Source organism: Hyaena hyaena, unplaced genomic scaffold (genome assembly GCF_003009895.1).
Source record: "Hyaena hyaena isolate Hyena2069 unplaced genomic scaffold, ASM300989v1 scaffold_3, whole genome shotgun sequence".
Classification (NCBI taxonomy): domain Eukaryota; kingdom Metazoa; phylum Chordata; class Mammalia; order Carnivora; family Hyaenidae; genus Hyaena; species Hyaena hyaena.
Window position 1 is genome coordinate 5,868,299 of NW_024080635.1, and position 25,365 is coordinate 5,893,663.

Genomic DNA, 25,365 nt, shown 5'->3' on the forward strand with positions numbered 1-25,365 from the left:
CCGAGTCCGGGAGGGACGCATTTCACCAGCTCTCCGCTGACCCCCAGCCCCCGCCCCGCCCATGGCCGCGCCGGGACCCAGCGCCTTACGGGCCGCGCTCTGTGGTGGCTGCTGCTGCCTCCTCCTGTGTGCCCAGCTCGCTATGGCTGGTAACGCGGACCAGAGTCTGGTTGAGGGCCCAGCCCGGGCAGGGGGAGCGGGTGCTTCATCCAGCCGCCTGTTCTGGAGCAGTCTGGGCTGGGGTTGGGGGACAGGAGGGGACTTTCCAGACGAGTTCGGGGCTCTAGGGGTGGTTGAAGGGGCTTCTAGCCCTGTGTGGAGAGCTACGAGTATGTCATAGGCTCCAGGCGTTCGGGATTACGGGCTTCAGGTGTGTCTGGCGGCAGGCAGCAGCTCCACATGTGTCAGGGAAACCCAGGTGTATGCACAGGAGGGGGACTCTGGGTGAATGCGGGGAAGGTTGGGGGTGTGTGTAACCATGTGTTTGTGGAAACTCCAGGTGTGTAGTGGGGCTTAGGGGATCCAGGTGAGTGTATGTATGCAAAGGGGTGAGAGCCACAGTAGTGGGGAAGGGGGGCGCTGCAGCTCAGTTTCAAGGACTTGCTCCCACTCCCAGGTAAAGGAGCTCGAGGCTTTGGGCGGGGAGCCTTGCTCCGCATGAACATCTGGCCAGCTGTCCAGGGGGCCTGCAAACAGTTCAAGCTCTGTGAGCATTGTGTGGAGGGGCACAAAGCACACAACATCTCGGGCTGTGTGTGGGAGCAGTGTCAGCCAGAAGAACCAGGTATGGAGTTGGGCCCTCCCCAAGTGCCCCCAGTTCTGCACCTCAGAGCCTTGGCCCCTCTCCCCAGATCTCTCCCTGACACCTTCTCCCACCAGGACACTGTGTGGCCCGAGCTGAGGTGGTCAAGGAAGGTTGCTCTGTCTACAACCGCTCAGAGTCGTGTCCAGGTAAGGGGACTCCCGCTGACTTAAGTTGGAGAGAGGAGACTGAGGTGTCCCCAAGCCAGAGCCCGCCCTTCTGGAAGGAAATCAGCCTCTCTCCAGGGTCTACAGTGACTCCAGGGTCTGGGGACTTAGGAGCCCTGAAAAGGGACGATATCATCTGTATCTGGGAGGAGACTGTGCCCACGAACACCTGGGTCCACTTGCATATCTGTCTTTAGCTCGCTGAGAAGTCCCTTCCCCTTTCTGGCCTGTTTTCCCATCTGAAAACTGGCACGGCCAGGGGGTCCAGGACAGATGTGTAGAGGGGATGGAGGAGTTATCTTGTCCAATTTAAAACACAGGACTTCAGAATCAGAAGTTCAGAAGGGAGTGGGGCGGGAGGGCTTTTTGGAGGGAGGGCAACAGAGATGGCCATTAAAGGCAGAGATGGAGAGAGAGCTGTGTGAACTAAGGCTTGAAAGTATGTCAGGTGGACCTGGACCTGGAACAGGGAGCCTGATCTGAGTCAGAAGTCCAGCTGTTGGCCTGGGCTGGGGTCTTGGTGGGACTCAGGGAATGGGAGGGCTGGTTTAGTATGGGTTCCCTTGTCTTTCCAGCTGCCCACCACCACCCCACCTATGAACCAAAGGCGGTCACAACAGGTAGGTGCTACCTGGGAGAATGGTAGCGGCGGGAGGACTAGAGGTGCCAGACAGGACAGAGCTGGGCTCAGGCACCACATGCTCTGTGACCTCAGCCCTGTGACTTCTCCTGCTGACAAGGAGAAGTTTCCACATCTGTAAAATGGGCTGGGTAATACCTCACAGAGTTGCCGCAAGGATTTTATGAGCAGGTGTACCGCGCCTAGTTCAGTGTCTGACACATAGAAACTATCAGGAAATCAGGAAATAATGGTTCCCGCCCCCTCCCCCAGCACCACCAGCTCTGGGAGCTCAGGCTGACCCTCTCAGGACCTGCCCTTGGTGTTGAAGGGTGTGTGGTTCAGGTTGCCAATGAGCTGTAGCTCAGTGACTACCTACCTACTGCACACCCCCACCCCCAGGTCCAGAGAGGGTCTCAAAGCAGGCTCCTGGCAGAGCAGAAGCAAGAACTCTGCCCCTTGGTTCCCACTGCCCCTCAGGGCCTGCAGGTCACCCCGCTTGGTAGGGATGGCTGCAGAGGCTTTTGGTTAATTAAAGCCAGAAACTTGATCTTGGAGGCTGAATTATTGATGACCCAGCTCCCTCTGGCTAAGCCCCAGATCGGCCTTGGGCAGCTCATTTCTTCCCTCTCCTCCTGCCCCAGTGTCCTTCTCTGGGGCTCCCTGAGCTGTAGCTGGGACCCCCTTTGCCCTTCATATTCTCCGATCCCCTTACACAAGCTGTACCCCTCCAGGAGGTGGACCCAGCTCCTAGCTGGCCCCCTCTCCACTGCCCCAGAATGATCTACCCCCTGCCCTGCCCTGCCACCTGGCCTAGGGCCTGAAATCGAATCCCTGGTGGGAGTTGATGGCTAACATGGCACAGCTGGGAGGCACCCAGACAGCTTGGGAACATGGGCCCTAAGACAGGGCAGGGAAAGAGGTCAGGGGATGCTGTGAGACTGGCTCTGTCTTAACTGTGAGGTGACTGGACAAGTCTCACCCCCAGAACCCAGCTTCTCCTTCTGAATTACATCATCTAGTCTCCATTGACTCGCTTGGTAAGGTGTGGGCCTCCCCTTCTTCCTTCTCTAAGGGCTCTGATGTTGGGTGACTCCAGGGTCTGGGGACTTCGGAGTCCTGAAAAGGGACTATGTCATCTGTATCTGGTCTTTGAACCCTGAGACCCGAGGCCAAAAGAAACTCTGAGCAGAAGGGCTCCAGATGCCCTAATTCTGGGTCTACGCTTACCCTACCTGGCCAGTGTGGGGTAGAGGGGCTGGAAGGGAGCTCATTGCTATCAGGACCATGTGATCCTGAGGCCCAGAGAGGATGTGAAAGACATCAAGCCACGGAGCAATTGGGAGCAGAGCCAGGGCTGGAGCCAAGGCCTCACCCTCCCCTGCCAGACACTGCCCCTCCCACCACGTGCTTCCCAACTGCCCACAGGATCCTTGCTCAAGGCCGCCTGCTGTTCAAGGCTCCCATTGTGAGGACTGGGGCCTCCAAGTGACCTGTGCTGGTTATTGGGGTAGGGCTAGGATCCGGGTCCCCAGTGGCCTGCTATGACCTGCACCCTGCAGGGAGCCCCCCGGTCCCTGAGGCCCACGGTCCTGGCTTTGATGGGGCCAGCTTCGTTGGGGGCGTCGTGCTCGTGCTGAGCCTGCAGGCAGCGGCCTTCTTCGTCTTGCGCTTCCTCAAGGCCAAGGACAGCACCTACCAGACACTGTGAGTACCTGGCCCGCCAGCAGGGTCCCAGCTCCCTTCCCCCACCCCGCTCTTGCCCTTTGGGTCCCCTTTAGTGCCAGTGCACTGGCGTCTCAATGGGGCAGCATGAAGGGCAGTGTCTTCCTCCCAAAGTCACCCATGTGAGCCACACTTCTCCTCAACTTGTGGGGTTCTCTCTGCCCCTTGGTGGCTGGGGCCGGGACTCAGCCTGCGCCCTGTGTCTGAGAGCCCGACTGAGCCCATCTGTCTTTTCCCTCATGCTGCCAGCAGAGAGGAGAACCAGTAGGTGAGAGCCCAGGCAAGCCTTCGTTCTGCAGCTCTGTGGCCGCAGGCAGGAGCCTGGGATGTGTGTGCGGTTTGGTTTTCCTCTAGGAAGGGGAGCTGCCCTGAGGGCCCCCGTGTGCCGTGCCGTGTGTGCGGTGGGGCGGGTTGCTGCAGCCTCCATTAAAGTATGCTCTTCCGGCCACTGCCTGCTTCCTGGGGGTGGGGGTCCTCAGCCCCAGCTGAGGCAGGGCCACTGGCCTGAGTGCCCTCTCTGTCTGGCCTCTGCAGCATCTGACCCCCTTCAGGCCTGGATTCCACCCTGAGGGGAAGGAGGACGAAGAGGCTGCCCTCTTGACCCCCTTGTAGAGGCGCTGGGGGCGGGACAAACTTTGGCCACCAATTTCTGGCCCCTGTGGGCATTAAACAGGCTCAGTGCCTGACAGCTGACATCCCCTCCTGTCCTGGGCCTGGTACCTGCAGCTGAGAGCATCCTTCAACCACCTCCCATCTTATCCATCATCCCTATGGGCCCCCTGCCTGGCACGGGCTCTGTGCCTGCCTCCTCCCACCCACCTGGCCTGGCACTGCCCCCCAAATAAAGGAATTCTCTCCAGCACTGTGCTTCACGTCCTGTGCCTTGGGCTGTGTGGATTTGTTGGGGCTGGGGTGCAGCTGTTGTCCTCTCCTTAATGAGAATGCAACCTTGGACTGTTACCGTCATCTTTTAAAATATTTTCATTTGTCATATGTGTTTAACGTGGCTCTCTCGGCTCCTAAAGGTAGGTCTCTGCCCCAGTGCCAAGGTGGAGAGGCCCTGAGGCCTCAACAGCCCTTTATGTACTTGTGGCCTTACTCACTGGGGCCATCTTGGAAAGCCCCCGCCCTCCCATACCCACCTCCCCCCCACCCCCACTTAACCCCACCTCCGCCCAGAAGTCTTCCCTGACTGATAATATCTCCCACTGCTGGGGCGCTTGCTGGAAACAGGGCGTGTGGCTAAGAGTCTGACGGCGTTATCTGATCTCATCCCATGATCGTCCTAGGAAGCCGAGTGGAGAGGCCATAGAGGGTGATGGAGGCGAGGTCAGCCGCTGGAGCCTGACTGCTCTGTGTGAACTGGAGGAGGTTATTTCCCGGCTCTGGCCCTGCTTCCCCATCTGTACAGCAGTGTCCGTGTCAGTGGGATGTGGGGAAGATTCAGAGCAGATGCACATGTTCCATCCGCATTCCGGACGCCATCACCCCACAACCTTCGCGCTACTTCCTGCCCCAGGCCCAGCCTCCCCGCACGCCAGCTGGAAGGGCACTGCGGGACCCTGGGGCCCGCAGCAGTTCCGGCTCCTCCGTGGCCTCGCAGGGAGCTCACCTGCCCACTCGTGCCACCATCGACATGCCTAACAGTCACCTCCTCGCCTCTCCCCTTCCACACTCACTTCCATCAAAGTGATGGCATCAAAGCCCCCATCTCATCAGCCATCAGCCTCCCCTTGGAGCACCCCTTTCTCCATACTCGGATCTGCCTCTTGTTCTCAGCCTGTCTGGCTTTCTCTCTCCTCCAAGCCTTTGTACACAGTTTCTCCAGCCCGGATTGCCCTCCCTTGGCTTCTGCAGCCAGCACTTAGTGCTGGCAGGGATAATGCCCATCCTTTCCAGAGCTGAGAGAGGAAATACCCCCACCTCCTCCTGATTCTACAGTCAGTTAAGGAAATTTCTTTTGGATGGTTGCTTTTTCCAAAGTGGTCAATGCCTGTAAAAAACAAAAGGACTGTACCAAATTTTCTATATAAAGAGTGAGAAACACTTTCCCCTTGGTCCCACTCCCCGGAAATAATTATGCTTCAGGGGCACCTGGGTGGCTCAGTCGGTTAAGCGTCCAGCTCTTGATTTTGGCTCAGGTCATGATCTCATGGTTCCTGAGTTAGAGCCCTGAGTTGGGCTCCCTGATGACAGCGTGGAGCATGCCTGGGATTCTCTCTCTACCTCACTCTCTCTGCCCTCTGCCCCCTTATTCTCTCTCTCTCTCAAAATAAATAAACTTAAATTTTTTTTTTTTTATTATGAACAGCACATGATAAATATGCTTGTCTGCAAACCTTAGCACACCTGTGGAAGAGTTTGGGGAGGAGAGAGCCCTTGAATTGGAATTTCAGGATCTCAGAGTCCATCTCATGGATCCTTCCTGTCTGACAAACTCGGCCTCCACCTTCTCTGACACCCCTTTTGTACCCCCGCCCTCCTGTCCCTTCAAGCACTGAGAAGAGAAGGCTTCCAGGGAAGGTTTGATGAATGAATGAATGAGTGAATGGATGAGTGGACAAATAAGCAAATGAGCCTTCCTCTGATTTCCTATCACCTGAGGTCCCTCTCAGCTCAGTCGTCAGCCCTCACATCTGGACTGTGGCTACTGCCCCCTCACTGGCCTCCTAGCCTCCAGACCTGCCGTGCACAGTCTACCCACTCAATGGTCTGCCTGTATTAGTGACTATTCCTAAGCCCTGCCAGGGCCCCCCCCAGGAGAGTGGGTATGAGAGTGGGTATGAAGTCACTTTGTCAAGAGTACCTCTCCCTGGTGGGGGTCTTGGGCAGAATCTCTGTGGGCCCAGGGCATATAAGTGCCAGATAGTGCACAAGCCATGTCCTGCCTCTGGGCCTCATTTCCCCCTTGTTTATTCATTCCTTTAACCAGTATTTATTGAGCACTTGCTTTGTGCCAAGCCTATAACCCAGGGCCAATAATGACTATGAGCTGGGCTGTGTAAGGACCGGAGGCAACGTACAAACCGCACCCAGCAGGACTTGTGGAGTGCAGTAAGTGCCCAACAAATGGTAGCTGTGGTCATTTAAAAAAATTTTTTTAATGTTTGTTTATATTTGAGAGAGTGTGAGTCGGGGAGGGGCAGAGAGAGAGGGAGACAGAATCTGAAGCAGGCTCCAGGCTCCGAGCTGTCAGCACAGAGCCTGACACGGGGCTCAAACCCACAAACTGTGAGATCAGGACCTGAGCTGAAGTCTGATGCTTAACTGACTGAGCCACCCAGCTGCCCCAAGCCATAGTCATTCTTAACACTTGACAAGGACCAGGGAAGGACTCCTGGAGGAGACGGTGTTCGGGCTGGACCTTCACCAGATAGGTGGGGCTTCCCAGGTAGAGATGGAGAGGAGGGCATTCCAGATGGAAGGCAAAGAACGAGCAAAAGTTCAGAGGCAGAAAAAGCCTATGTGGATCCAGAGGTCTGGAGAGATGGCTGCAGAGCCCTGGAGGCCAAGGTCAAAAGTTGGACTCCATCCTGGTCTCCAGGGCTGAGGGAGGAAATGCCTCCACCTCCTGCTGGCTCCAGCCTGGAGGGTGGGGGGTGGGGGAGTGTCCCTTGGGAGGAACAATGGGAGGAAGTCTTGCTCCGTGTTCTCCCACCAGCTTGGCCCCCCTTATAACCTGGCATCCTCCCTCTGGGGCACCAGCACGATGGGCCTACTGTGGACTCCACTCTCACTTTTGCTCCTATTGGTTGGGAGGCCCGCCTGCCTAAGGACCCAGGACCACCCCAGCTGCCTAGGTAGCGGCCTAAGATGCTCTCCCCACCCACCTACCCACCCTCACTCACTCCTTCCCTGAGGTTCCGTCTCCCACCCAGCCTCATGAGCCGCAAGGAACAGCGTGGGGGGTTGATAACCTGGGCTCTGCACTGTAAATGTATGCAAATTGATGCAAATGGTACAGCTTTGGAAGCAAGGGTCCCGATAGCTAGAATCTGGGAGATGGAGAAAGAGAACGGAGGAGGGGTCTGGAGAAGATATACCCACTCCCCCATGCCCACTCCCCCATGACCCGGCCCTGCGTCTTCCTGCAGAACCCAGAAAACTGGAAGCCAGCAAAGTGGTCCTCCTGCCCAGTTGTCCTGGAGCCCCAGGAAGTCCTGGGGAGAAAGGAGCTTTAGGCCCTCAAGGTGAGAGATGCCGGGAAGCAGGCAGGGACCCAGAGTGAACTGGGCAGACTGGGGATGCGACGACTGGCTGCTGTCTATGCTGAGAGGTCATGACCAAGGGGCAAGGAACCTAACGTGTGCCAGGCCCCTGCTTGACACCCAGCACCCCAAGTTTGACTCTATGAGGTAGCTGTTCTACCCCCATTTTGCTGAGGGGGGTGTGAGGCTCAGAGATGATAAACTGCGTGCCCGTGATCACAGAGCCAGTAAGGACTGCAGCTGGGATTTGACTTCTGGCTCCAAGTCACTCATTGTCTTTTGGCTCTGGGCACGGGATGGGACTTAGGTCACCTCGATCTCTGGGATTTCAGGGCAGCCTGGACCACCAGGCAAGATGGGCCCAAAGGGTGAGCCTGGTGAGTGTGTGGGATCATGGACCTCCTCTGCTTTCTTTGCTTCTGTCCCTGGACTAGAGAGGGGTGACTCTACTTGGCGGCTGTTCAAGAGCAATCCCCTGCGCTCGCCCTACTGGGGGTGGAAGGTTGGGAAAGGAGGGGAGGATTAGGAGAGGGGCCTGGGTACCCTCGCCTCGGGTTTGCGGGCCCTCTCTTGGGAGTTCTCAGACCTCAGATCCAACACTCTGTCTTTCCTTGGGGCAGGAGACCCAGCGAATCTGCTTCGGTGCCAGGAGGGTGAGGCAGCCTTCCCAGGAGCCAGGAGCTTGGCATCAGGCGGTGCTGGGGTGTTGGTCGGCCGCCAGGTATGGCCCAGCCCTGTGTAGAGCCCCTCTTCAGGAGCCATTGAGAGGGTTCCTGGGGTCCCACACTTGGCCTGTTCCACTGCCTGCAGGGTGAGGGTTGGAAGATACTGTGGCAACACCTCTCAGCCCATATCCCCTTCCCCAGGCCCCAGAAACTGCCAGGAGCTGCTGAGCTGGGGTGCCATGTTGAGCGGCTGGTACCATCTATGCCTACTCAAGGGCAGAGCCCTTCCAGTTTTTTGTGACTTGGACACCAAAGAGGGCGGCTGGCTGGTGAGTGTCAGGGAGACTCCAGGGCTTCGAGGCTGGCCCAGTGGGCACTTCTTCCTCTTGGCCCCTAGGGGGAGCCAGAGCCCACTGGAGCTAAGGCATTCCTTGAGACCCTTCAATGACCAATGCTTACTGAGCTCCCAGAGGGCCAGAAGAAATCTGAGCAGGCTCCTCAGAGGAGATGCCATTTGAAAGGGCCTTGAAGGCTGTATAGAAGCTCCCTATATAGATGAGGAACTGAAGGGCATCCCAGTAGAGGGAAAGACAAACACACAGGAAGGCAGGAGGGTATGAGATGGCAGGAGTGTACAGACTTATGTTGTAGGGAAAAGACTCAGGCTGCAGCATGGAAGGTGCATGGCGGTGGGGGATAGAATGGAGGCAGGGACACAGGTTAGGGGAAATGAAGGGGCCTGGGCCACACTGGAAGGAAAGGTGCTTAGACTGAAGGATACTGAGGAGGGACACTGCCGGGCGTGAGGACAGCTTAGCCCGCAGTGGGGGCCGAGGGGCATCAGGGTAAGGCCAGGACTGCAGCTTGGGCCTCTGGGGGTGACCCTTCTGGTCTATTATCTTGATTCCCATAGTAAATTAAAGCAGGTTATTTTAATTTTTTTTAATGTTTTTTATCTATTTCTGAGAGAGAGAGAGAGAGAGATACAGCGTGAGCAGGGGAGGGTCAGAGAGAGAGGAAGACACAGAATCTGAAACAGGCTCCAAGCTCCGAGCTGGCTGTCAGCACAGAGCCCAACGTGGGGCTCGAACCCACAAACCGTGAGATCATGACCTGAGCCAAAGTTGGACACTTAACTGACTGAGCCACCCAGGCGCCCCTAAAAGCAGGTTACTTTGATCTGACTCAGAGATGATGTTCCTATCATTTCAGTCTCCCCGGAACTTGCAAGGCTTTGGCAAGAGGTTGAGTGTCAGTTGAAATTAGCAAGGGCATGTGGAGTTCCTCACTATTCACAGGCAAGGATTGGAGCGCCTGGCTGGCTCAGTCAGTGGAGCATGCAACTCTTGATCTCGGGGGTTGTGAGTTCAAACCCACATTGGGTGGAGAGATTAACTTAAAAAAATAAAAATCTTCAAGAAATAAAAACAAAGGTCACTTGGACTCACACGTTATCAACAAACCCCCAATCCAAAGAGGGGGCAGGTGTCCACCCACCCCTCACAGGGCATCCACTCTCCACTGCCACCCCCCCCACCCCATCTTCTCCTCATGTCCTGCCCAGCCTGGAGCAATGGCCTCTGTGCTGGCCTTCTCTGCCTCTTTAGGTGTTCCAGAAGTGACAGGATGGGTCCGTGGATTTCTTCTGCTCTTGGGCCTCCTACAAAGCAGGTTTCGGAAGCCAGGAGTCCGAATTCTGGCTGGGGAATGAGAATCTGCACCCTCTCACTGCTCAGGGTAAATTCCCAGCAGGGCCCAGGGAGTTCGGGGGGTATTTCTCCGGCACTCGGAATCCTCACCCTGAATCTGAGGGTTCCTCCATCCGCGCCTCCTTCTTCCCCCCAGGTACCTGGGAGCTGCGGGTGGAGCTGGAGGACTTCACTGGCAACCATTCCTTTGCCCACTATGAGTCCTTTCGCCTCCTCGGGGAGGTGGATCACTACCAGCAGGTGCTGGGCAAATTCACAAAGGGCACTGCAGGTGAGTGAGCCCGAGGTGGGGCCCAGGGTAGGGAAAGAAAGCGAGGGAGGCAGGATCCTTTCCCAGTGTGACCACGGCCTCCCTCACTGACCCAGGGGAATTTCTTCGCCTCGGTGGGCCTTGGTTTCCTCATCTGAGAAATGGCAATCATGAGACAGAATGGTGCAGGAGTGAAGAAGTTGGGCTCTGGAGGCGAACAGTCCTGAGTCTGAATCCAGCTCTTTTATTTACTAACGGTGTGACCTTGGGCAAGTCCCTTCCGTGCGTCAGTTTCCTGCCCTGTAGAATGGGCAACGAAGCAGGGAGGGAGGACGTGGGGGCCGTATGAGGCCCTCCTGAGTGTCTGCACTATCTGCTTCAGAAGAGGAAACAGGGAAAGTCTGGTTGTTTTTCTTTTTTTCTTTTTTCAGAAAAACAGTGACTGTTGAGGAGAGACTTCAAAGAGGGAAGTGGTTAGGAGGAATGTGCCTCAGGACCCCCCTTGCCCAGGCATTGAGAAGCCCCTCTTGGCTCCCCCAGGCAGAGCTGTTCAGGCTGCTGATGGGAGCTGGGGATTCTGGGAGGGGACAAGGCAGAGGGAGGAGCATGTGGCCTCGGAGCCACAGTCCTGAGTTCAAGTCCCAGTGCCGCTATGACTAGCCGAGTGACCTTGGGAGAACATTCTGGCTCCTGGGTGCCGCTGTTTTCTCCTGGGGCCTGATAACGTCCACCTCACAGTTGCTCTGGGGCTCCTGTGAGGTCATCACTTCAAGGGTGCCAGGAATGGTGCCCGGCTCCAAGGCACCTCTGTCCCCTCTCTGGCAGGAGACTCCCTGTGCTTGCATAATGGGAAGTCCTTTACCACCTACGATGCTGACCACAACATGAGCAAGAGCAGCTGCGCCGTGACTGTCCACGGTGCCTGGTGGTACAGAATGTGCTACGGGTCCAATCTCCATGGGTGCATGCAATGTCTGGGGCCACTGCTCACAAGTATGGCATCGACTGGGCCTCAGGCCAGGGCGTGGGCCACCCTTATCGCAAGATTCACTTGATGCTTCACTAGGACACCGTGGCAGCCAGCATCCTTATCTGCCCTGTACAGCTTCCGGACCCACAGCTACACTCCCTATTGCTAAACGCCTCTGCTCCCCTGTCCACATTTAAAAATAAATCACTTTAACCCTTTCCTGGCTTGCAGGACTCTTCTAGTTACTGGGAAGAACTCAAGGAGGGAGAGCAGACAGTTGGTTAAGTGTCCAACTTCGGCTCAGGTCATGATCTCAGTTCATGAGTTTGAGACCTGCATCGGGCTCTGTGCTGACAGCTCGGAGCCTGGAGCCTGCTTCGGATTCTGTGTCTCCCTCGCTCTCTGCCCCTCCCTGTTCATGTTCTTTCTCCTTCTCAAAAATAAATAAACATAAAACATTTTTTTAGATTAAAAAAAGAGGGCAGAGCAGAGACCCAGGGTTCAGCTCTATTCAAGGAAGATCTTCCTTCCAGTCAGGAAGATGGCTCATAAGGTAGTGAGGCTTCCATCTCCGGACATGTGCAAGACAAAGCCAGAAGAGCATTTAGTGGAGGACTTGGAAGGATTCAAGCATCCACTGACAGCACCCTTGTGTCCTCCAGGTCCTACAAGTGGATGTCTTTGTGGGAGGATTTGCGCAGTTTTCTCCCCCTGTTGACCCATGCTTGTCCCTTCTGAGTCATCTGTTTTCCACCCTCTCCTCTCTCTCGGGAGCCAAGTTCTCCTCTACTATGTCTTGCCTCTCCCATTTGCGGCTCATTTGAACTCTGGGTCAAACTAGGGAAGGTGTGTTTTTCTTCCACAGGGTAACAGGGCAGTGAAACAGCGGGTACTGAGTTAGCATTTATTAAGCAGTTCATTTGCTAGTGTCACATTCTAGAAAGCAGCAGAGCAGCACACAGAGCAGGATAACTGTAGACTGACAGGCAGTCCTGGGCTTGCATCCTACTTGGTCAATGGGACTGAGTGATCTTGGAGACTGAGTCCCCACTTCCTGATTTCAGAGCCCACTGAGGTTTACACCAGATGCTGCCTCACTAGCACTAGGAGGTTAGGGATTTGGGGAGCTGTGCAGTGGTGGTAGGCCAAGGGCTGACGTGTCTGGTTCTTCTTCAGTAGGAAGGGAAATGTTGATGTGGGGACTCAGGTCTGGTGGTCATAGTCCGCGTGGAGGTCAAAGGTCAGCAAGGCTTCACAGCAGATTGGATGCTGGGGAAAGCAGCCTCCTGGCAAAAGGGCAAAGCCCCTCCTGAGCTCAGATGCCAAGTACCATGTTCCGGGCAGGCCAAGGAGCAGGCTTCTCCCATTCTGGTCCCTCCCTGCCTGCACAGCAGAGCCCTGGAGAATGTACGTTCTCCACTGTGTGCTGCGCACCCTGATTGTCCCCGGCCATCCATTCATTCAACAGACACCTGCGGGGCGACTTCTGAAGTTCACACGTCCTTCCTAGCCCTTGCCTGGGCACACATCTTAAAAGCGCCTGCCGTTGAGTAGTCCACAGTGGTTGGCTGCACAGGGGCACAGGCTGTTCCGGAAGCGGCCAATCTCAGAGGTTCTGGCGGGAGAGGAGGGAGGGGAAAGGAGGGAAGGGAGAGGCCAAGTCCGGGGCCGCTAGGGAGCGGCGCTGCCCCAGGGCCGAGGGTGGAGCTTTCCCAGTCGGCCGGGAAGAGCTGGGCCCGGCCTACATGTGAGGGCTGGAGAGAGCGACGGCGGACTCTTTCCTGCGGAGTTCGGATGGTGGTGGACACGGCCAGACCGATTCTCGGGACTCTGAGCTGCGGATCACTGGATGCTCCAGATTCCCCGGACCCAATCCCCAACTTCAGACCCCCAGGACCTTGCAGGTCGGAGCCTGGCTTTGGCCCTGCGCTCCAGATTCCCGGAACAGGGCCTCTGACCGACTCCGGATTTCCAGATTCCGTGCGGAGATTCCCAATCCTGAGATCCCTGGATCCGTGCCACTGGCTCTTGCCCCGCCCCGGGTGCCCAGAGCCGGGCGCCCCCGCATGGCAGGGCCGTGCCAGCGGTCCGGAGCCCTGGAGCGCGCCGGCAGCTGCTGGCAGGACCCTCTGGCCGAGGCGCTGAGCCGGGGCCGGCCCCCCGCCGCATCCCCCGGCCGGGGCTGCGCTCGAAGCCGGCCGCTCAGCGTGGTTTATGTGCTGACCCGGGAGCCGCAGCCCGGGGTAGAGCACGAGGCTGGAGCCGAGACGGAGCCGCTGACCCTGCGCTGCCTGCGCGAGGCCTGCGCGCAGCTCCCGGGGCCGCGACCGCGACCGCAGCTGCGCACCCTACCCTTCGGGACGCTGGCTTTGGGAGACACCGCGGCTCTGGATTGCTTCTACAACGCCGGTGAGGACGCGCTGGGGGCGGGGTCAGGAGCCGGGGCGGGGCTTGGGGTCCGGGGAGGGCCGAAGGGGGCGTGGTTCGGCCACTCCGGGGAGACCCCGAGATGGGTATGGGATCTGGGGGTACAAGGGGAGCCTCGCTGAGGGGTTCGAGGTGTAGCCATGGTAAAAGTGGAATTTAGGGGATCTGGAGCGCGGCCGGGCTTGGATTGGGGCTTGAACCACTCTGGAGTCGGCACCATGCCTGGGGAGCGGGGTTAGTTAGGATTGGGACGAGGCTGGGAGCGGGACAGAGTGTGATATCTCAGGAGTGAGGTTGGAGGACTCAGCCTCAAGACGATCTCACGCGGAGCTCGTGAGAGAGGATCCTGGGAGGTGGAGCTTGGAGTAGGGAAGGGGGCCGTATTTGGGGGGCTGGAGTTCAGGGAAGGTAGCATACTACTTCCGAGGATCGGGCTAGAGAGACCAAAAGAAAAGCCAAGGGATCCTTCGGCGCAGGATTCTGGGCGAGGGAGCTTAGGTTGTGATGCCCAAGCGGTTGCGAGGTAGTGGGCGGAACTGGAGGCAAGGCTGGGTCGCTCGGGGGCGGAGCCAGACCGGCGGTATTCCCGCTCCGGTCACCCCGCCCTTCCGCCAACCCAGACGCCCCGCCCCTGACACTTATTTGTTCATCCAAGAGTCTGGGATCTGAGTCAGCCTGATGGCCCTGAAATCGCAGCCTGAAAGTGAAGGCTGACGCGACCTCGAAGACACAAAGACACACATAGTCTTCGACTCACAAGTCGCACATATGTTGACTCACACAGGCCCTCGCAGCCACTGTCACTCACAGAGATAGAAAACAGTAAGCTATACACATACTGGCACAGCATTGTCTAAACACACTGCTGGTGCCCGCCCCTCTCAACAGACTGCGTTGAGGACTCAGGGTAGGGGACTTCCGTGTTTGTGCCACACCTTTCAAGTGGCCCGGGATAGGCTGTTGGCTGGTACACAGCTCCTCGCCTCCACTTTCAGCACTCACTGGTCCTGAACAGTGGGATGAGGGTCCCAGCCTACTGAGCTCAATCCTCTCCTACAACCCACCACAGATATCATCCGTTCTATAGAAGAGCTAGAGGGGAAAAGTCTAGAAGGGGAAAACTGAGACCCAGAGCAAAAGTGGACCCTGCTGGAATCACATGGGAACACCATAGGAACCAGGGTGGATTCCCAGGCACCTTCCCCTCTGAGCCAGGCTTCCGGGCTCAGAGCCTCCACTTCTGTGCCCACAGATGTGGTGGTGCTGGAGGTGAGCAGCTCCCTGGCACAGCCCTCCCTGTTCTACCACCTGGGCGTGCGTGAGAGCTTCAGCATGACCAACAACGTGCTCCTCTGCTCCCAGGCTGACCTCCCTGACCTGCAGGCTCTTCGGGTAGGTGGCCGGGTGGCTGGTGGGGGTAGGCACAGGGCTGGGGTGCTGCCTACCTAGAACACCAGTGTCTGACTGTCCCCTGCAGGAGGATGTTTTCCAGAAGAACTCGGTAAGCAGAACCCACCCTTCCCTCCACTACCTTTTCTGGCCTCCTCAGTCACCTCTGACCTCACTGGTTCCCCTTGCTGTCCATGTGGGCCTCCGTTCCCTATTGCCGACCTTCATGAAGCATGTCCCCCTTCTCTTTTGTTCCAATCCCCGCTGGTGCTGACCTCTGACCCCTTCACTGCCCCTGTCTAACCTGTGCCGACCTCTGACCTGCACTGATTCCTGCCTCCCTCCCACCAGGATTGTGTTGGCAGCTACACGCTGATCCCCTATGTGGTGACAGCCACTGGTCGGGTGCTGTGCGGTGATGCAGGCCTCCTGAGGGGCCTGGCTGATGGGCTGGTACAGGCAGGGGTGGGCACCGAGGCCCTGCTAACGCCCCTGGTGGGTCGGCTCGCCCGTCTGCTGGAGGCCACGCCCACGGACTCTTGGTAATGGGGCACAGAGAGGGGGCACGAGGAGGAGGCAGAGGAGGAGGCTGGTGAGGGCCCCGCGGGCTGGGGCTGAGGGCCAGACCCCATCATTCTCTCCCCCTCCCTCCTCCGCTGGGGGCGTTAGTGGCTACTTCCGGGAGACCATTCGGCAGGACATCCGGCAGGCCCGGGAGCGGTTCAGCGGGCAGCAGCTGCGGCAGGAGCTGGCTCGCCTGCAGCGGAGACTGGACAGCGTGGAGCTGCTGAGCCCCGACATCATCATGAACCTGCTGCTCTCCTACCGCGACGTGCAGGTGTGTGGTGCTCAGAGAGGCAGGCAGGGCAGGGGTATTCCGGGTCAGAAAAGCCCAAGTCCATCCCCTGCCTGTGCCTCTCACTCATCGGTGGCTTTGAACAAACGATCTGATGTCTCAGAGCCTCAGTTTCCTTATTTGTAGTGGGGGGATGATCATGTCACCGTCTTCCAGTGCAGCAGGGAAGTCGGGGCACATGGTCGGTTCTCTGTGTAAGGTGTGGTGTCTACACTTCCTACTGGGCCTTAGGCATGGTGCGGGTCGGACTGGGAGGGGACCCCAACCCAAGGTTTTCCTCAGGGTCTGGGGGCCGATGGGACCCACCAGAGGCCATGGCGCCAGTGTGTGCTGTGTCCTCCCGCAGGACTACTCGGCCATCATTGAGTTGGTGGAGACGCTGCAGGCCTTGCCCACCTGTGACGTGGCCCAGCAGCACAATGTCTGCTTCCACTACACGTTTGCCCTCAACCGGTGAGTGGCAGAGCAGCGTTCAGGTTCAGGTTCAGGTGCGGTGGGGGTGGTGCTGCCGCCCTTGGGTGGTCACAGTTTCCACCGTCGCTGTTCCGCAGAGTCACAGCTGCTAGGAATCACTTCTGTCTGGGATCATCACTTCTAGAGATGTCAGGGCTGACCAGAGTCACAGCTATTCTGGGGTCATTACAGTCAGGCCTTTGGAAGGGTCCCTGCTGTTCAGGGTCCCGGGGTTCCTGGATAGAGTGGGGCGGGGCTGTCCGTCAGGTAAGTCCTATCTTCCCGTTTCCGTAGGAGGAACAGGCCTGGGGACCGGGAGAAGGCACTGGCTGTGCTGCTGCCCCTGGTACAGGGTGAGGGCTCTGTGGCCCCTGACCTATACTGCATGTGCGGCCGTGTCTACAAGGACATGTTCTTCAGCTCTGGCTTCCAGGAGGCTGGGCACCGAGAGCAGGCCTATCACTGGTAAGGGGCACCAGTGAGTGGACAGTGGGCTGAAGGATGGGGCTGTGGGCATCAGTCCAGCCCTGAGTCCCCACCCCCACCCCAGGTATCGCAAGGCCTTTGATATGGAGCCCAGCCTCCACTCCGGCATCAACGCGGCCGTGCTGCTCATTGCTGCTGGGCAGCGTTTTGAGGACTCTGAAGAGCTCCAGCTCATAGGTGAGTCCATCCCACACCCCTCCTCCCACCAGCAGGGCCTCAGAGGGGCCAGGAGAGAGCATAGGGAGAAAGGACACTGGGCTGGAGCTGGGACCGGCCTTGTCCCCTTTTGGATATGTATTCTGCCTGAACCCACATCGGGACCCTCCTACCCTCATGAGCCCTTGAGCCCACAAAATGTTCCTAAGTCCACACCTGTGTTCCTGATACACTGAGTTCTACACACACTTGTTCCCCAAACCTTCCTGTGCCTAAGCCCCTACTCCCACCGGAGGGTCACACCTAAGCTTTCAGCTATTTCTTTTTTTATATATATAATGTTTAATGTTTATTTATTTTGAGAGAGAGAGGGAGCATGTATAAATGGGGAGGGGCAGAGAGAGAGAGAGGAAATCCCAAGCAGGCTCTGTACTATCGGCACAGAGCCCGATGTAGGGCTCCATCCCACAAACTGAGATCATGACCTCAGCTAAAATCAAGAGTCGGTCACTTAACTGACTGAGCCACCCAGGTGCCCCACGTCTAGTTCCATCTTCCTGCCCACGTGGGCTTTGCCCACACTGGCAGCCACACTCCCTAGAGCCCTGTACCGCTCTCTCCCAGGCATGAAGCTGGGTTGTCTGCTGGCCCGAAAAGGCTGTGTGGAGAAGATGCAGTATTACTGGGATGTAGGCTTCTACCTGGGAGCTCATATCCTCGCCAATGACCTCGCCCAGGTGGCGCTGGCAGCAGAGCAGCTCTACAAGCTCAATGCTCCCATATGGTAGGTGGTCCCCTCCGCAGTCTTGGCCTGGCCTGGGCTGGCAGCTCCCGCACTTACGGCCACTGGCATTCCAGCCTGAGCCCTGAGCCAACGACGTGGCCTATTCCAGACCAGCGCCCACTGCACCCACTGCCCACGTTCTGGTCTCGTCCAAGCCAGTCTGCTCTCCCTGGCAGTGCTAGCCGGGGCTTGGGCTGAGTTGAGGACGAGGCTGTGCCTGCAGGTACTTGGTGTCCATGATGGAAACTTTCCTGCTGTACCAGCACTTCAGACCCATGCTAGAGCCTCCTGAAGGATCCCTGCACCGTGCCCACTTCTGGCTCCGCTTCTTGCTACAGTCCTGTCAGCCACTCAAGACGGCTTGTCCCCAAGGGGACCAGTGCTTGGTGAGGCCGCCTGGCGGAAGTGTGGGACCTGGGAGAGTGGCAGGTGCCTCCTAACCCAGCCCTTTCCTGGTCATCTGCAGGTGCTGGTCCTGGAAATGAACAAGGTGCTGCTGCCCGCGAGGCTCGAGATTCAGGGTACTGACCCGGTGAGCGCAGTGACCCTGAGCCTGCTGGAGCCCGAAACCGAGGTGATGTCACCACTGAGGCCCCCCCTACTCATCACTATGCACCCCTTCTCTGGAACCTTTCTCCCATCCCCAAGCCACTCCCCCAGTCCCCAGCAGCCCCCTCAGACCCACCTTCTTCTCCCAGGACATTCCGTCCAGCTGGACCTTCCCAGTGGCCTCCATCTGTGGGGTCAGGTGAGCCGCAGGGACCTGGGGAGGTCTGGGTCCTGGGAGGGGGTGGCACTGCTAGCGACAGGCGCTCACTGGGGCTCTTCACCCCTCCCTAGCTCCTCGAAGAGGGACGAGCGCTGCTGCTTCCTCTACGCGCTTCCCCCGGCCCAGGATGTGCAGCTGTGCTTCCCCAGCGTAGGGCACTGCCAGTGGTGCGCACAGCTTCTCGGACCGGTGTTGGGGGGGGGCGGGGGGTGCCAGAGGAGTGAGGGAAAGGAAGGGACAAGACCCTTGGGTGCTCCCGGCATCGGAGGGGACAGTTCCCGCCCAAGGTACCCCACCCGTGGGCCTGACCTCCCTCACCCTCAGGTTCTGCAGCCTGATCCAAGCCTTGGTGACGAATCCGGATTCCACGGTGCCCGCAGAAGAGGGAGAGGGCGTGGGGGAGGTGCTGGAGGTGAGAAAGGGGGCTGGGAGTGTGGGGAGGAGGGAGGGCTGGGGGGCTGAACCCCCATTTCACCCACCCTCCACACCCCGCAGTTCGATTATGAGTACATGGAGACGGGCGAGCGGCTGGTGCTGGGCAAGGGCACCTATGGGGTAGTGTACGCGGGCCGCGAGCGGCACACACGGGTGCGCATAGCCATTAAGGAGATCCCGGAGCGGGACAGCAGGTGCGGTGTGCTGGGCCATGCTCGCTGGGGCGCAGGTGGGCGGGACCACGTGCCGAAGGGGTCCTGTGGGCACGACTGTAGCGTAGGAAACGCGGATGCCCTCTTGGTCGGGCTTACAGATGTGAGACCCAGCCCGGTGGGCCCGGGCCTGTGGGCAGATGGCAGGGACCAGAAGGGCGGTAGGGTCTGGAGCGGCCTGTGGGCTGGGTCATAGAGAAGGTGAGGAAGGTCAGAGAGGGGCTTGTGGTTGGGACAGGTTCCGGGGGTGAGCATCTCAGCCCCAAACTCACCTATTCCTCTCTCCCTGCCTGCCCCCAGGTTCTCTCAGCCCCTGCATGAAGAGATCGCTCTGCACAAACGCCTTCGCCACAAGAACATTGTGCGCTACCTGGGCTCTGCCAGCCAGGACGGCTACCTCAAGATCTTCATGGAGGAAGTGCCTGGAGGTACCCGCCCTGCGTGGGATGGCAGTGGAACTGGAAGTGTGGGGCACTGGGACGGAGCCAGGAAGGGGTGGGGAACCCTTGGGGAAAATGGATCCTAGCGTGGGTGGGTGGCATAGCCTGGAATTAGCTGACACCGTGCATTTGGGTGGTGATGGAGTCTGGGTCATGGCATGGGTGTGCCTGGGCCTTGAGCAGAGAGCTGAGGGCGGGAGTAGGGTGGGGTGCCAGTGATGACCCTGGATGGCGTCTGCCCAGGCAGCCTGTCCTCCTTGCTGCGGTCAGTGTGGGGACCCCTGCAGGACAATGAGAGCACCATCAGTTTCTACACCCGCCAGATCCTGCAGGGACTCAGCTACCTGCATGACAACCGCATAGTCCATCGAGACATCAAGGTAAGCTGGGCGCCTGGGTGGCTCAGTGGGTTAAGCATCTGACCCTTGGCTTCAGCTCAGGTCATGATCTCATGGGTTCACTGTCAGCAAAGAGCCTGCTTGGAATTCTCTCTCTCTCTCTTCTATCTCTCTTTCTCTCTGCCCTTCCCCCTGCATGTGCAAGCGCTCTCTCTCAAAATAAATAAATAAACCATAAAAAAGAGAGAGCACCTGAGTGGCTCAGTCAGTTAAGCATCCAACTCTTGATTTGGGCTCAGGTCATGATCTCACGGTTTGTGAGTTTGAGCCCCGCATTGGGCTCAGCGCTGATGCACAAAGCCTGCTTGGGAGTCTCTCTCTCCTTCTCTCTCTGCCTCTCCCCTGCTCGCGCTCTCTTTCCCTCAAAATAAATTAAAAATAGTTTTTAAATAAAAAAAATTAAATTAAAAAGAGAGAAACATCAATGTAAGCCCTGTAGAAGCAAAAATAAGATAAAAACAGAGAGGGAGAAAAACCTCAAGAGACTCTTAAATACAGAAAACAAACTGAGGGTTGCTGGAGGGTGCTGGGTGGGGGGATGGGCTAAATGGGTGATGGGCATTAAGGAGGGCACTTGTTGGGATGAGCACTGGGTGTTATATGCAAGTGATGAATCATTACATTCTACTCCTGAGATTATTAAAAAAAAAAAAAAAAGGAGTATGAGGGAATCCTTTGGGAGTAATCGAAATGTTCAATGTTATTATTTTGGTTGTGGTTACACAGTTTTATAGATTTGCCAAAGTCATTTGAATTATGCTCTAAAAATGGTAAATTTTGCTGCATGTAAATTATATCCTTGACATTTTTAAATTGCAAAGCTGACTTTTTTAAAAAGCAAAATAATAATAATTTTTTAAAATAAAACATAAAAAATTGAAAAAAGGTAAGCCCTGTAGCTGGCCTACCCTGGCTCACTGGTGGAGGGGGGCCAGAGGAGATATGGCTCCAGACAGGGACTGATAGTTTAAGAGTGCAGACCCCTTTGCAAAGGGTGGGGAATTTATCAAGGAGGCTACCTAGGGAAGGAAAGAACTTCAGACCTGAAGCCAAAGCAGGTGTCAGTTCCCAGGGTCATAAATGGGATCGCAGAGGGAGGAGGTTGATATAGGTGGGGTCAGGCTGGGATTCTCAGAGATGGGATCCCAGGATAGGGTCAGGTTCTGCCATCAGAAGCCCAGCCTGATGTCCCCTGAGCACAGTGTCCACTCTACTTAGGGGGACAATGTACTGATCAACACCTTCAGTGGGCTGCTCAAGATCTCTGATTTCGGCACCTCCAAGAGGCTGGCAGGCATCACACCCTGCACTGAGACCTTCACAGGTAGTGGGGTGTGGGGTGGTGAGTGGGGATGTGGACTGGGACAGAAGAACCCTTAGGACCTTCCAGGGAATGGTGTTTCCCCTGGCCATGGAGTTAGAGCCCTAATGGGGGATGCAACCCAGGGCTGGTGATTGAGCCAGGGGTGAGGTGATAGAATCTCGAACTGGAGCTTGGGTAGCTGATGATGGTAATTTAATGCCTGAAATGGAGCTCAGAGATGTCAACATGGGCTAAAGTGTGTGACGGAGTTCAGAGTGGATGATGCTGTCCAGGGTAGATGATGGAATCTACAGGGGGTGAAGGAGTCAGAATATGATGGAGCCTGAGATGAGTGAGGAAACTCAGGACAGGTGTGTGACCACCAGGGTAGGTGATGGGAATTGTTTGAATGATAGAGTTCACTGTGGGTGCAGCTGGCCAGAGGATGATAGAGTGATCATCCCCACGGTGATCAAACCTAGATGAGTCCTACTGCTATTGCTCCTGCTCTAGGGACCCTACAGTATATGGCCCCAGAAATCATTGACCAGGGCCCACGAGGGTATGGGAAGGCAGCTGACATCTGGTCGCTGGGCTGCACTGTTATCGAGATGGCCACAGGTCGCCCACCCTTCCATGAGCTAGGGAACCCGCAAGCTGCCATGTTTCAGGTGAGACCCCGCCATGCCCTGGCTCATGAGGTCGGGTGGGGACAGAGTGGGCCCTGAACACCTCTAAACTTGATCTTTGTCTACCCTCCCTGACCCTTTCCAGGTGGGCATGTACAAGGTGCATCCGCCAATGCCCGCTTCTCTGTCAGCGGAGGCCCAAACCTTCCTTCTCCGAACTTTTGAGCCGGACCCCCGGCTCCGAGCCAGTGCTCAGGCACTGCTGGGGGACCCCTTCCTGCAGCCTGGGAAGAGGAGCCGCAGCCCGGGCTCTCCCAGACAGGCACCGCGGCCCTCAGGTACAGGTGGAGGGAGGGGGCACGCTGGGGTGAGGGCAGAGGAGCTGTGGAGGTGTCAGCCCAGGCTGACAGCCATGTCCCTCCCTCAGATGCCCCTTCAGCCAGCCCCATTCCTTCCGCTGACCCGACCACCCAGTCCCAGACATTCCCGTGCCCTAAGGCACCCTTTCAGCATCCACCCAGTCCGCCCAAGCGCTGCCTCAGTTATGGAGACACCAGCCAGCTTCGGTGAGAGCCCAGGGTCTTGGAGCAGCTTTGCCTCATCCGGGTTTGCCCTTGTACTCCCTCCAGAAGATGCCCCCTCTGGCCTCCAGCCACCTGCAAGGATGGCATTTGGTGCCTCCTCCCAGATGCTCTGACTTGTATTTATTGTGGCACCTCAGTGCCAGGCTTCTCTCTTGTATCCCTGTGAGGTAGGCATAAAAGTAAAAGAGCCAGGATTCAAACCCTGCGGTGGAGGTGGCTGGCCGGTGTTGCTACCCGCCCTCCACCCGCAGCTCCCCATCGCACTAGGGTGCCCGAGGAACCCGGGGCAGAGGAGCCCACGTCCCCCGAGGAGAGTTCTGGGCTGAGCCTGCTGCACCAGGAGAGCAAGCGCAGGGCCATGCTGGCCGCGGTACTGGAGCAGGAGCTGCCCACACTGGTGGAGAATCTGCGCCCAAAGCAGGAACAGGTGGGTGTGGCCGCCCCAGCGCGCCCTGGTGGTTGAGCGCGGACCGGAAGCCTGTGGATGGCCTCCCTCCCTCCTTCACCCACCAGCAACTCTCTTGACTCAGGCGGGAACACCCACTGACAACCCCTCTTCTTTCTCAGGGTCCCCATCTGGGCAGTAATCATGTGGAACAGCTACTGCGCTGCCTCGGAGCGCACATTCACACACCCAACCGTCGGCAGCTGGCCCAGGAGCTGCGGGCGCTACAAAGGCAGCTGCGGGCTGAAGGCCTTGGGCCTGTGCTTCTGCATGGACCGCTCTTCGCCTTCCCAGATGCGGTAAGGGAGCTTTCTTGCAGTTAGGACTGCCCAGTAAGAGGTAGTGAGCTCCCTGTCCCTGGGAATGTGCAAGGACTTGTTGCAAAGTTGCATGTCTTGTATGTGAAGTTGCATGTGAAGATGGAGCCAACAGAAAAGGGACATCTACCCAGTCCTAACTTCCCAGCCCCTCCCTTGGCCCCAAGCCCGCCTCCCCGCCTAGCTTTTGGCAAAAGGCTTTCTAGGCCTTTCCAACTCAAGCCCCACCTCTATCTGAAACTCGGCCAAGCGCCCTTTCTCTCTCTCTAGGTGAAGCAGATCCTCCGGAGGCGCCAGATCCGCCCACACTGGATGTTCGTGCTGGACTCGCTGCTCAGCCGAGCTGTACGCGTAGCCCTGGCTGTCTTGGGCCCAGGTAGACCGAATGAAGCTGGCCTGCTGGCCTGCGAGGGTAAAGCCCTTGGGGGCTTGGTGAGCACAAATGGAGCCGGTAGGGGGCATGGCCTGCAGGGGTTAGGCTCAACCTGGACAGAACGGGTGGGACGTGGCCCAACGGCCTAATCCCGGACTGGCACTGCCTGGCAGCTACCCAGGGCCTTGCGCCTTTCCCTGGTGTTTGGGAATCCCAAATGGGCGTTCCCTCCCTGCCTGAGCTCACTCCAGTCACTTGGCTTGACAGAGGTGGAGACGGAAGCGGTCCCACCGAGGTCAGAGGAGTCAAGTAAAGAAGAGGAACCCCAGTCCAAGCAACAGGAAACCTTGGTCCAGTTGAGCCGGCTCCCTGGGGAGCTAGAGCAGGGATCCCCGCCCTTGATGGTGCAGCTGGGCCTCTTGCGAGCAGAAACCGATAGGTAAAGCCCCTGGGCCTGGCCCATAGCCTCTGCGCCAGCTTCACCTTCACTCCTCAGGCTGTTCTGTTCCCCCACCCTCTGCATTCTCCAACAGGCTTCGAGAGGTCCTGGCCGAGAAGGAACGGGAGTACCAGGCCCTGGTGCAGCAAGCTCTACAGCAGGTGAATGGGAAGACCAGGATCTTCGCCCTGGCCTCTGAGCCCCCAGGTGAGCTGGTGAACACTAGTGGCAAGTGTGAGGCCGCTTCTGGCAGGAAGTACCCCTGGATTCACCACCTGACCCCTCCTTGACAGCTGCTCTCACCGTGGACCAGGGCCTGGTGCAGTGGCTACAGGAACTGAATGTGGATTCAGGCACCATCCAGATGGTGAGAGGGAGAGTGCTGGCCAGCCCTTCACTCCCACGACCAAAGACTCCATCTCTGCCCATCTTTCAGCTCTTCTCACTCTTCTCACACAGAGAATCTCAGTATGGGAAGAGCACTTAGTATACCCCCCCCCGCCCCCCTACCGTGGTACAGATGAGAAAACTGCGGCCCCGAAAGGGGTGTTATCTGCCCTAGCATACTGGTAGTACTACAGAGCTAGTACCTGAGTCTGAACACATCTTGCTCTGATATTTTCTCCCACTGTTTCTGCATCTGGGTCTCTGTCCACAACCAGCTGCTGAACCACAGTTTCACCCTCCATACCCTATTGACCTGTGCCACTCGAGATGACCTCATCTACACCCGCATCAGGTATGTCCTGGGCCCTCCAGGGATGACTCATGCATATGGCTTCATGTTGGGTCAGATCCTAATCAGATCAGATGCCTGCCTGGATTCCTCCCTGAACATTACAGGGGCATCAGTGTCCTCTGGGGACAGAGAGGGCATCAGGCAGACAGTGGGTATTAGAGGGGACCAGGGCCTTCTTCTGGCAAGCCACACTGAGCCTGCTTCCCCAGGGGAGGGATGGTGTGGCGCATCTGGAGAGCCATCTTGGCGCAGCGAGCAGGATCCACGCCCGTTACCCCTGGCCCCCAGGAGGCTGAATGAGAACTCAGAGACAGGAGGGCAGACCCAAGGATGGATGAACGGAGAAGACACAAGTAGCTTCTGCTGTACCTGCGCCAGGACGCAGGCTCAACTGGAGGAGGCCAGGTGGATGGGGGGCAGGCAGGGCCCAGGTGGGCAGAACCAACCACAAAGATGCGCCAAGCGTATCAAGTACCACCAGGCAAAGACTATTAAACAGAACACCTTTGTACGCTTGGGCCTTGGCAACTTCTGAGGTATGGGGGGGTGCGGGGGCTCCTGGGAGCAGCTCCCTAAGGTCTTTCCTTCTGAGTCTAAAGATCTTTCACCTGTTCCC

At 57.6% G+C, this 25,365-nt stretch overlaps 3 protein-coding genes across 7 annotated transcripts; all 3 read left to right on the forward strand.

The window, feature by feature from the left end:
• On the forward strand, positions 1 to 5,418 carry CD164L2 (CD164 molecule like 2). Of its 4 annotated transcripts, XM_039230591.1 has the most exons (7): positions 1 to 149; positions 617 to 784; positions 880 to 951; positions 1,545 to 1,589; positions 3,151 to 3,295; positions 3,566 to 3,581; positions 3,848 to 4,180. In XM_039230591.1, the coding sequence occupies exons 1-6, from the start codon at positions 62 to 64 to the stop codon at positions 3,579 to 3,581; spliced, it is 534 nt and encodes a 177-aa protein (XP_039086522.1). In that variant the 5' UTR covers positions 1 to 61; the 3' UTR covers positions 3,848 to 4,180. The 4 variants fall into 4 exon arrangements, with proteins under 4 accessions (XP_039086522.1, XP_039086516.1, XP_039086527.1 ...); XM_039230585.1 differs by lacking the exons at positions 3,566 to 3,581; positions 3,848 to 4,180 and adding an exon at positions 4,603 to 5,418; XM_039230596.1 differs by lacking the exon at positions 3,566 to 3,581.
• Positions 5,419 to 7,022: 1,604 nt separating this feature from the next.
• Positions 7,023 to 11,211, forward strand: FCN3 (ficolin 3). Its single transcript, XM_039230855.1, is given in 9 exon segments — positions 7,023 to 7,113; positions 7,408 to 7,503; positions 7,854 to 7,898; positions 8,142 to 8,174; positions 8,388 to 8,515; positions 9,794 to 9,923; positions 10,032 to 10,166; positions 10,971 to 11,105; positions 11,108 to 11,211. Coding segments are annotated over 9 exon segments (897 nt in total).
• Positions 11,212 to 12,802: 1,591 nt separating this feature from the next.
• On the forward strand, positions 12,803 to 25,272 carry MAP3K6 (mitogen-activated protein kinase kinase kinase 6). Of its 2 annotated transcripts, XM_039231568.1 has the most exons (29): positions 12,803 to 13,524; positions 14,795 to 14,934; positions 15,020 to 15,043; positions 15,283 to 15,473; positions 15,601 to 15,769; positions 16,134 to 16,240; positions 16,535 to 16,705; positions 16,791 to 16,903; positions 17,507 to 17,666; positions 17,890 to 18,052; positions 18,133 to 18,240; positions 18,365 to 18,414; positions 18,507 to 18,602; positions 18,760 to 18,847; positions 18,931 to 19,064; positions 19,383 to 19,510; positions 19,766 to 19,902; positions 21,139 to 21,244; positions 21,737 to 21,894; positions 21,998 to 22,190; positions 22,280 to 22,418; positions 22,704 to 22,863; positions 23,004 to 23,180; positions 23,469 to 23,574; positions 23,839 to 24,010; positions 24,105 to 24,217; positions 24,304 to 24,377; positions 24,673 to 24,749; positions 24,959 to 25,272. In XM_039231568.1, the coding sequence occupies exons 1-29, from the start codon at positions 13,182 to 13,184 to the stop codon at positions 25,047 to 25,049; spliced, it is 3,888 nt and encodes a 1,295-aa protein (XP_039087499.1). In that variant the 5' UTR covers positions 12,803 to 13,181; the 3' UTR covers positions 25,050 to 25,272. The 2 variants fall into 2 exon arrangements, with proteins under 2 accessions (XP_039087499.1, XP_039087508.1); XM_039231577.1 differs by lacking the exon at positions 18,507 to 18,602.
• Positions 25,273 to 25,365: the final 93 nt, after the last annotated feature.

Bases quoted from the DNA above. Each gene is read 5' to 3' on its own strand.
- CD164L2 (XM_039230585.1), top strand. From the start codon at position 62: ATGGCCGCGCCGGGACCCAGCGCCTTACGGGCCGCGCTCTGTGGTGGC. The intron at 1,590-3,150 runs GTAGGTGCTACC...TGCACCCTGCAG, and splicing joins ACCAAAGGCGGTCACAACAG to GGAGCCCCCCGGTCCCTGAG. The intron at 3,296-4,602 runs GTGAGTACCTGG...TGATCGTCCTAG, and splicing joins GACAGCACCTACCAGACACT to GAAGCCGAGTGGAGAGGCCA.
- MAP3K6 (XM_039231568.1), top strand. From the start codon at position 13,182: ATGGCAGGGCCGTGCCAGCGGTCCGGAGCCCTGGAGCGCGCCGGCAGC. The intron at 19,511-19,765 runs GTACCCGCCCTG...GCGTCTGCCCAG, and splicing joins CATGGAGGAAGTGCCTGGAG to GCAGCCTGTCCTCCTTGCTG. The intron at 24,378-24,672 runs GTGAGAGGGAGA...GTCCACAACCAG, and splicing joins ATTCAGGCACCATCCAGATG to CTGCTGAACCACAGTTTCAC.